At 52.9% G+C, this 10212-nt stretch overlaps 1 protein-coding gene across 6 annotated transcripts; it reads left to right on the top strand.

Annotated features, from left to right (window-relative positions):
• Window positions 1-1819: 1819 nt before the first annotated feature.
• Window positions 1820-5536, top strand: LOC121233093. 6 transcript variants are annotated; one of them, XR_005931876.1, is made up of 4 exons: window positions 1820-2294; window positions 2421-2615; window positions 3292-3427; window positions 4339-5536. XR_005931876.1 is itself a non-coding variant. In XM_041121772.1 (4 exons), the coding sequence occupies exons 1-4, from the start codon at window positions 3757-3759 to the stop codon at window positions 5251-5253; spliced, it is 453 nt and encodes a 150-aa protein (XP_040977706.1). In that variant the 5' UTR covers window positions 3498-3756; the 3' UTR covers window positions 5254-5536. The 6 variants fall into 6 exon arrangements, 3 of the variants coding, with proteins under 3 accessions (XP_040977705.1, XP_040977706.1, XP_040977704.1); XR_005931877.1 differs by having other exon boundaries at window positions 1820-2615; window positions 4339-4377; window positions 5207-5245; XM_041121772.1 differs by lacking the exons at window positions 1820-2294; window positions 2421-2615; window positions 3292-3427 and adding an exon at window positions 3498-3823 and having other exon boundaries at window positions 4339-4383; window positions 4526-4819; window positions 5207-5536.
• Window positions 5537-10212: the final 4676 nt, after the last annotated feature.

Genomic DNA, 10212 nt, shown 5'->3' with positions numbered 1-10212 from the left:
AAAGTCTAAAAAGTCAAGGCTGTTTCTGATGAAATTCCTGTAATTGCTTTCAGGTTTTGAACACTGTCTGCACCCTGTTTTACACTGCTGCCTTTGGTCTCTGTTCATCTGTGCCATGCAATAACTAACTTGCAACTGGGCTCTGAACCGTGTCCATTTTGTGCCCCAAGGATGGGCGCAGGCTGCACCACATCTGGCTTCTCCCAGTGCAATCGCCACAGGGTGCTCCTGGACTCTTATGTCCCGTCTGCGACACACGTGTGCATGATCTGCAACTCCAGGCTATGCAAGAATTGCAGCAAAGCCATGTCTCCACTTACATACACTAAACCACCCAACAGAGTAACAAAACAGAGCCTCCTCTCCTCCTCAATAACCAGCCTCCTGCCTTCATCTTGGAGGTCCAAATGGGCAGCAGGGGGCACTCAGAGGAGCAAAAATGCTTGCTGCCCATAAAAAAGCCAGGCTTGTTATGCTGGCAGCCAAGGGGAGAGCCCTGGGCATGGGCCAGCTGGTTACAGTGCCCCTTATGAGGCACCTTGGTTGGCAGAAAGTCTGTAGGAGGCAAGTTAAAAAGGATTTGTTCAGAAGTGGGCAGCTGATGTTGCTCCTCTGTCTTTGAGTCAACCTTCAGAACAGAGCTAGGAGAGCCGCTTGACTCCTGGCTGGTGGGGCCAGGAGTCATGGGAGGGAGATGTTGTCCCCTGCACCCGGTGATCAAAGGGCATTCCCTCCCTCTGGCATTGCCCCAGCAGACGTGGCCTGAAAGTGCCGAGCTGAGGATGGCTGAGCCCATCTGCTCATGCTGAGGTCCAAGGGGTGGCCGCGCCTGGCCCTCCACACCCCACACCCACCCATCTGTGGGGCAGGGGCATGCTGGGATGACTCCCCTGCCACCCTAGGAGACAGCCCTGAGCAGGGATATTAGGCACGGGGGTGTCCAGCTGCAGGGCAGATGAGGATGGGATCTCAACATTGGCAGCCTCCAGACCTGCACTCCGACCCCAACCTAACAGGGCTGCAGCAACAGGTCTCCAGAGAGGCTGAAGGTTTTGGTGATGTCTCACCAGGTATAATCACCTTTAAAAGCAAGCAATGCCGAGTCATGGCCAATCTGAAAAAAAACAGGGCTCGTCCAGGATTTTCAGACTTGTCCACAGCTCTGAACATCTCCTCTGCAGACCTCGTGCCCCAGGTAGGTGACCTCTGCGCAGCAAGGAGCCTGGCACGGCAACCGTGCAGCTGAGGAGGCACCAAGCCCTCGATGGCAGGAGGTGACCAAATGACACTGCGCCCCATGAAGCCATTTGCAGCCTGAGACCCCCTGCCTGCACACCACTGCACCAGCAATGGCAACGCAGGCGTTGCTTTTGGGCAGGGGCTGCCTTGCCTCTGAGCATATGTGGGCGAGAAGATGGACCTGAAAGGGTTTGGGAGAAGCTGATGGTTTTTGCTGGCCCCTCAGGGAGCTGGGCACATCCAGCTATTGGGTACAGCCCAAGGCATGGACAACCGGGGTTGTTCTGACACGGCAGACTGGGTGATGTTTAAAGGGACCTCTAGAGGTCATCTGGTCCAAACTTACTGCTCAAGTAGGGCCACCTAGAGCTGGTTGCCCAGGATCTTGTCCAGCTGGCTTTTGAATATCTCTAAGGATGCAGACTCCACAACCTCCCTGGGCAATCTGTGTCAATGCTTGTCACTCTCACAGTGAAATTGTTTCCTAATGACCAGAGGAACCCTCCTGTCTTTCAGCTGGTGTCCATTGTCTCTTGTCCTGTCACCAGCACCACTAAGAAGAGCCTGGCTCCATCCTCCCATCAGCTATTTATACACATTGATAAGATCCACCCTGAGCTGTCTCCTCTCCAGGCTGAACAATCCCAGCTCTCTCAGGCTTTCCTCATGTGAGAGATGCTCCGGTCCCTTCATTATCTTTGTGGCCCTTCCCTGGACTCTCTCCAGTATGTCCACGCCTCTCTTGCACTGGGAAGAATACAAGAGAGACATCTCCTGGCATTTTTGCCTGTCTTCCTATTCACAGGAATGGAACATTATTCAGCTTGGAGGAGGTGATCCTTGAACATTAACCAGATTTCCTGAGCCCCTTATCCCACGGGACCCTTCCAAGCATACATTTGAAGAGGCCAGTGTCTGCTCGCCTGAAGTCCAGGGCTGCGAGCTTGCTTTTTACCCTCCTCCCTCCCCTCAGGATCCTGAGCTCCACCATCTCACGGTCGCTGCAGCCAAAGCTGCCTTTGAGCTTCACATTTCCAGCAAGCCCCTTGTGGTTGGTGAGTAGGAGGTCCAGCAGACCCCCTCTCCTCATTGGCTCCTCTATCACTTGGAGGAGGAAGTTATCAACAGTACACTCCAGGAACCTCCTGGATTGCTTGTGTCCTGCCGTGTTGTCACTCCAGCAGATACTGGGGTTGTTGAAGTCCCCCACAAGGACCAGGACCTGCGAACGTGAAGCTACTCCTGTTAGAGGGCCTCATCCGCTTGTTCTTTCTGGCAGATGGCCTGTAGCAGACTTCCACTCTAATGCCACCTATACCTCTCCTCTCTTTAATCCTAACCCATGAGCTCTCTGTTGGCTCCTCACCCATCCCCAGGTGAGCTCCAGGCACTCCAGCTGTTCTCTCACATAACGGCCAACTCCCCCTCCTCATCTTCCCAGCCTGTCCTTCCTAAAGACCCTGTGTGCCTCCATTGCAACACTCCAGTCGTGGGAGCCATTCCACCACGCCTCCCCGATCCCTGTAGCCCTGAAACGGCACCCAGGTCTCTACCTCATCATCTTTATTCCCCATATGGCATGCATTAGTGGACAGGCACTTCGCAGAAGCACTTCAGCACGTTGACTGCCTAGAAAGGAGGTTGGGGGATTTCTCTGTAATGGTGCCTTGCAGGCACTTCCTTGTTGAAATGCAAGTGCTGGGAGTGACCCCGCTTAAGCCTCATTTTGTTGAGATTGTGTTTCATTTCTGTCACATCACCCCATGGCCCTTGCTCATCAACCCTGTCCGTCACTCCCTCACAACACAGCCAGTTAATCTCTCCTCCCCCTATCAGTCTCCATTTAAAGCCCTCCTTACGGGGTCAGCCATCCTATCAGAAAAAATAGCTTTGCCCTGCTTGGTGAAGTGGGTCCCATCTCTCCCCAGTGGATGCTGATCTGAGTCCATTGTTCATAGAGCCCAAAACCCTGTTGCCCAAATCAGCTTCACAGCCAGTTACTGACCTCTAATACCAATCCCCACCTCTTCATACCCTTTCCACCCTCAACAGCAGGACTGAAGAGAAGCCCATGCCCTTGTCTACCACCCCCAGAGCTCTGTAGTCACTTTGGACCATGCCTGGGTTTCCCTGGCAGAATTACTTGCATCCACATGGAAGAACAGCTGGGAGCAGCAGTCAGAAAAGGGTAAAGGTGAGTGGAGGACAAGGGGCAGGAAGGCTTTGCAGGCAGGATGTTGCCCCCAAGGGACAGGCAAACACAGCTCGTGCTCTGGTGTCTGAGTGTAGAGAAATGAAAGCAGGGGATCTGCAGGTGCAGTGTCCGCAGTGGGGGCTGAGGCAGGGCCCACACTCGTCACAGCCTCTCGTGGGAAAGTGACCGCTAGCCACTGAAATGCAACTGGAGCAGTCCCAGGCACGCCACAAGCCACTGGCCAGGCAGCTCTTGAAGCGCTGTCCCAGCTCAGAGGAAAGCAGACAATTCAAGGAGAGGGTGTTCCTGCAGCACCCCAAAAAATGCTGGGGCAGGTGGCATGTGGCAGGCTGGCTCCTTCTCGCCCTGCCTTCCTCCTGCTGCTGCTCGGTGAGTGGGGGGATTTCTTTGCCTTGGGGCTCAAGACTGGAGGGCTGCTAAGCAGGGCAGGACAGGGCACGTCCTGGGCACAGGGGAGGATGGGGAAAGGGTGCATGGAGCAGCCGTGCAGCAATGAGGGGCAGAGTTGCTTTGATGAGGGGAGGAAGATGATTGCCTCCTCCAGCTACGGTGCATCTCTGAGCAAAAAGCATCATTTTTGAATACCTATAAGGGGGGGGTCAGGTCAAGCATGAGACTTGGTAGATGCTGGAGTGCTTTAGGGAGCCAGAGGCACCCACTTCGAGCCACAAACGTAACCAAAGCTGGTGTCAAGCTGGAGTCAAAGGAGATGCAGGATGGAGCCACAAACGTAACCAAAGCTGGTGTCAAGCTGGAGTCAAAGGAGATGCAGGATGGAGCCACAGGGGTGGGAAGGTGCTCGCCCAGCAAAGGACTCAGCAGGGACACGTGGGTGAGCCGGTCGCTGCCCCTCTAACCAAAACCCTCTCTGCCCCATGGTGCAGGTGCCAGCGTGGCCACCCAGGACATCTGCAGCTCCCCAGGTGTTGGTGAGCACAGGGATGGGCCAGACAAGGGAGGTGTGTGGGTGTGGATATAGGACCAGGGCACGGGTTTGTTGTCCATGTGTGAACCCCTGGAGTGGAGACTCCAGTAATGCTGGTCTAGGGCATCTCTGTGCCATCCCTCCAGGTGACCTCCCGGCTCCTAACCTCTTCTTGAACACCTTTGGCACTCAGGACTGGAAACTGCTTTTGTTTCACTGCTCCATCGACAGGCATTCTCCCGCTACCCGAATCATCTTCTGCAAGGATGGGGTGGAGGAGCACAGCATGAAAGCCCAACAGGGGAAGTTGAGCTACATCATGGAGCGGAATGTCACCCTGGGAAGTGAGGGAACGTACACGTGTGGGTATCAGCACAGGAACAGGAGCAACTGGGTGAGGAGCTCTGCCCTCAGTACACCTCAGAACCTGACTTTCACAGGTGAGATGTGTCACTAGGGCACAAGTAGGCACTGCTCCGCGGCTCCATAGACCCCAGAGGAGTTTGGAGACTCTGATGTGCCCAATGGCATGTCCCTGGGCAGTTGGGATGCTGGCGGTCAGTGTGCAGTTCAGCCCAGCCTTTGCTGCCAGAGCAATTCCTCCGTCACGGGAAAGCATCCTGCTCCTCTCCTGTCCCAGCATCACAGAAACAGGAGAGTGGTGGTGCCAGATCTAATCCAGAGCAACAGCTGTGCAATGCATTTATTTGTTTATTTATTTATTGCAGCGGTTGATAGATGGTGGATCGGGGCTTCCTTACAGTTGCTTAGACTGTGCAGTACCTGGGAGAACTGGAGACTCTTACCTTGTCCCTTTTTCCTCCCAGGCAGTGAGTCCAGCTCCCAGGAAGGGACATCGACCACAGGTGAGTGATTCCCTCCCTGCACACCCACTGTCCCCCAGCATCGGTCTGGCAGATGCCAGGCTGCTGACACCAGGACACAGGGAGGTTCATCAACCAGGATCTGGCCTGGCTCTAGGGGCATGTCCTGCTCTCTGCTTCCTCTCCCCATGACCTCCTCTTCCCCAACACCTTCTGTCTCGCCAGCTCCCAAAACCCTGATTGTCCACAACTTCTCCATATACATCATGACGGGACTGGTGGCCATCTCTCTCATCCTCCTGACTGCAGCCAGCTACTATGCCATGAAGAAAGGTGAGCAATTTAGGGAAATTGAGGGTAAACCTTGAGGCTGACATTGCACTCTGATGCCAGGCTGCTGCTGTCCGACTCATTCAGGTTTAGGATGGCCAGCTCCTTGCCCCCGTTTCACAGGAAGCTGAGCCCCTCAAACATTTCCTTTATCCCCTGTGGGGAGCAAAGGTGCTGAGATGGGAAAGACCAAATGCATCCCTGCCCCAGGCAGATATTTGCTCCCAGCCCTCTGGGCACAAGAAGCAAGTCTCTGAGCTGGCCTGAGCAAAGCAAGCATGGCTCCTCAACACTTGGGCTGTCCACAGCTGCTGAGAGCTTGGGAGAAGCCAGTCTGGGAAACAGGACACTCAGATGCGTAGGCTGGGCTGGAAAAGTCCCTCCCTGAGTGAAGTGTGGAGGTTCAGCCCATCATCTTCATCGTGCAGCCCAGAGCTTGGAAAGCCAGAGCTGTGCGGTAACTCTGCCTCCCCGCCTCTCCCTTTCTTTTCCTTGCAGTGACCTGCAGAGACAGATGCCAAAGGTGAGCAGCAATCCCTCCTGGCTGCGGGGTGATGGAGATGGGGGCATCCTGGGCACCCTGGGGTGGTCCTTGGCCAGGGGCGGCATGGTCTGTGTCCGTGGGTGGCTTCCCCCAGGGTGGAGGCAGGGAGGAGCAGGGCTTGCCCTGGGCTTGACTCCAGCCGTGGACCCCATGTCAGAAAGCATCATCCATGGGAATGACCCAATGGCCTCATCACAACCTGGACAGGCCACAAAACCCTTTCCCCCCTCCTCTCCAGGCACATTCCCAACCATGAGGCTGAAGGAACTGACGACAACGGAATAAAGTGTTGAGTACCACCTCCTCCCTCCAGCTGAGCCATGGGCCCCTCTGTCTGTGGTGACCCCCCTCCCTTCTTGTGGGCTGGCTGCTCTCTGGTACCACCAGCAACCCTGTGCCCATCAGCCGGCCGTGCTGAGGTCTCAGTAGTTGCACAGATTTGCAGGGATCTGGCCCAAACCCACTTTCCCCTCTCTCCATCCCCTCCCCTCATTGTGCTGCCAGGCAGGACTTTTCCCAATTCCACATGCAGTCCCAGCAATTAATTTCCCAGCAGGATATGCAAAAAAACCTGCCCATTGAACAAGGGCTGTTTTCTTCTGCCTGCATTGCATCCTGCTTCTGCCTTGCATGCATAGCCCAGCTTCTGCCTGCAGAACAAAGGTGCCAGCATCCCAACGCTCAAGGTGACCAAGCCCATTTGCTGGCAGGGTCTTTCCCTACATGCTCTGGCCCCAGGCTGCAATCCAGCTCCCCCCCAACCCCCTGCCCCGGGCTTGGTTTTTTTCCCCCTCTATGTTTTCCCTTCAACATGATTTCTGCTTCAAAGCAGAGCGCAGCAGCTGAGGGCGCGGGTACATTTGTGGGCGCTGGTGGGGAAAACATCTCCTTGCTAACTCTGAAACCACAGGCTGCGGCAAACGGGGCATGCTGTGGGTGGGGAAGGGGGATATCTCCGCACCATCCGTGTGCCTCGGTCTATTTGCAGGGTGACTTTGCTTTCCTATGCGGACACAGAGGGGCAGATAAAGGTCTGCTGGTTGGGCAAAGAGAGAAAATGCCACAGGTTGGAGGAAATGCAGCCAAACCTCAGCATCCCTCCTCCGCATCCGCAGAAGGAAGGGCAGCTTGCTCTGCTGCCAAGAGCACAGTGAAATTAGGGGGAAACAGGGCAGGCGATTCAGTCCTGGCCCCAGGGGATCTTCTGTTCAAAGGCAGGGTGGGTCTCGACCCTCCCCAGAACGGCAAGCAAGGGTTAACAGTGTGGTTTTTTTGCCCCCACCAGACTCCACCACCATCAGCGTTGGACGTAACAGGGTGAGTCGTGGCACAGCTTTGGGGCCAAACCAGGGAGCGGGGCCCCCAGGGATGGGATGTGCTGGTTGCGGTCCACGCCAGTGGCTTGGGCTGGGGAGTCCCATGGGGTTCTTCCCACCAAGAACCAACTGACTCACTCAGAGAAAAGGCATTTATTTCTGTGTCCACCTGCCCACATCTCACCTCATCTGATGCCCATTTCTGCTTGAAAAGGGTGGCATTTCTTCAACAATAAGATATTTTTTTCAACCAATAAATTTTTTTTTCTCCATATCTTCTGCAAAGATTTTTCTTCATCATGAAGAATTGCAGTTCTTTGCTGCTGCTGTCAAAATTGTAAGGTTTACTCTCACAAGCTGAAACAATCATGCCTAAATGCCTGATACAAAATTTGGGGGCTTTTCAAGAGCAAAAAAACCTTGCAAAAACAACAAGGAGAAATAAGGGCCACCTAGAAACACAAAACTGCCACAAATCTGCTATTCTTTTTTTGTTAGGTTGTTGTACACTAGGCTCGGAGACAGCAGGTGAAATAATGTGGCTTAATTTTCTCTCTACAGCCTCGCGTGCAAGAGATGAACGCCAGGACAATATATGCCACGGTGAGCCACTCACACCGCCAGCCCAGATAGTGCTCCAGCATGGCAAGTGCACAGGAAGAATTGCCCACGTTGGCATTTTTCCTTTGGCAGAGAACTCCCACGCTGGCTGTCCTGGTTTCAGCTGGGATAGAGTTAATTTTCTTTCTAGTAGCTGGAAGAATGTTGATAACACACTGATGTTTTTAGTTGTTGCTAAGTAATGTTGAGTCTAAAGTCAAGGATTTTTCAGCTTCTCATGTCCAGCCAGCGAGAAGGCTGGAGGGGCACAAGGAGTTGGAATGAGACACAGCAAGGGCAGCTGACCCAAACTGGCCAATGGGGTATTCCATACCATGTGACATCATGTCCAGTATATAAACGGGGGGAGTGGGGCTGGGAGGAATCGCTGCTTGATAACTAACTGGGCATCAGTCTGTGGGTGGTGAGCAATTACACTGTGCATCACTTGTATATTCCAATCCTTTTATTATTACTATTTTCATTTGATTAGTGTTATCATTATCATTATTAGTTTCTTCTTTTCTGTTCTATTAAACTGTTCTTATCTCAACCCACAAGTTTTACTTTTTTCCCGATTCTCTCCCCCATCCCACTGGGTGGGGGGGAAGTGAGTGAGCGGCTGCGTGGTGCTGAGTTGCTGGCTGAGGTTAAACCATGACACTGGTAAAATGAGGCTGGTGTGTCCAGGTTGGGCTGACTTGGAGTTTGCTGTCACGGGGAAGGGCTGTGTGTTGGGAGCCTTGGTGATGCTCCCTCAGCTCCTCAGCTGACCATGTTCTCCACCTTTCCCTTCCCAAACGCACTTCCATCCACCACGGCAGATCAGGTTTGTCCCCATCACCACGAACCTGCTGTGTGCGAAGCCCTTTGCTGGTCTTCACCAGTTCTTGCTGGGAAGTTGCCAGCACTTGGCTTGGGAGGGCAACACCTACCCACAAGCCCTGTCCATGCCAACATGTTCACACCCAACCCTTCAACCATGCCCAGCCCTTCCCACAGACATCATAAACGTATTCTGGATTTCTTGAACCAAAATTATATCCATGACTTGCACATATAGTCACAATGTATGATATAAAAATACCTATATTACATATATTGTAAATGTATGCGTGCATACCTCAAGTGAAGACATCTCCACCCACTATGTTAAATGTAACATGTGCATACATCAACTCTGTGATACAGCTACGTGCGTGCTGTTCTATCTACCCACAAAGATGCACATATGCATATATGGGTACACAGATACACATGCACTGATGTGCTCGCACACCTCTGTTAATAGGTATGTGCAATGATGTTGTAGTTTTGCTCAAATGAAGAATAAACATCTATGAATTTGTATCACTGATTGCACCTCTGTCTTACACAGTCCTTTAAGGAATGGAATTGAGCTGCCCAAAGACAGCCGTAGATACACAAAGGGACGGCTGTAGAGAAGTGAAGGGACTGTAGAGATACACAGGGATAGAAAGGGGAGCTTTCTCGTGTCTGAACTCAGCTGAGACATCTACCAGACCCTAAAAGCTTTATGTTCGCACTCTGCTACTGCCTCTCCTTTCTCATCTTGGCTCTGCTTTCCTTCCCAAACCTAAATCCCAGCCAAAAGTCATTTGTTGCCCTCGCCATAGCCAAAAAAGCCCGTGCAATTGGAGTGTTAAAATACCATGCAATGTCATAGGGCCACCTGTGTTCCTGCATCAAAATTATCATCAGCTGGTAGCTATGGGTTTGCATTAATGTTGAGGCTTTAGCTAAAACGAGCTTTGCAGATTTCCAAGCTGGCTGGGTTTTAATGTCCCCGTGAGAGCCCTGTGCACCACATTTCAGTTACAACCCCTGGAGACAGACAGCTGCTCTCGGGGGGGCATTTCACCTGACAACTCTCCTTGGATGAGGCAATAGCAGCTCCTTTCTCTTTAGGGTGCAACTTCACGCTTTCATTTACAGCTCACACATCTTCCATGCTTTCCCCATTTGTCTCTGCCTCTGTCAGAGAACTTGTGTGGATGCTTTCCCTGCCTGCACAAGATGATCTTCAAAAAGCTGGGAGCAGGCTGTTCTAGTGGAGAAGGGTCTGGGGGTCTTTTGAGGTCTCCAAGCAAATGTTTCCTTCAGGACACCTAAAGCCCCAAATCGGTGGGGAATGGGAGAACTGCAACTCATGAAGGAGCCATCCTGAGCCCCTCCAGAAATGTCCAGTAAATATCCAG

The sequence above is a fragment of the Aquila chrysaetos genome, unplaced genomic scaffold, assembly GCF_900496995.4.
Source record: "Aquila chrysaetos chrysaetos unplaced genomic scaffold, bAquChr1.4, whole genome shotgun sequence".
Lineage (NCBI taxonomy): Eukaryota > Metazoa > Chordata > Aves > Accipitriformes > Accipitridae > Aquila > Aquila chrysaetos.
The sequence above is the reverse complement of the archived record's forward strand: the minus strand, read 5'-3'. Positions and strand labels throughout refer to the sequence as shown.

Coding starts and splice junctions, on each gene's coding strand:
- LOC121233093 (XM_041121770.1), top strand. CDS start 3,635: ATGCAACTGGAGCAGTCCCAGGCACGCCACAAGCCACTGGCCAGGCAG. Junction 3,824..4,338: donor CTTCCTCCTGCTGCTGCTCG/GTGAGTGGGGGG, acceptor CCCATGGTGCAG/GTGCCAGCGTGGCCACCCAG. Junction 4,820..5,206: donor TCAGAACCTGACTTTCACAG/GTGAGATGTGTC, acceptor TTTTCCTCCCAG/GCAGTGAGTCCAGCTCCCAG.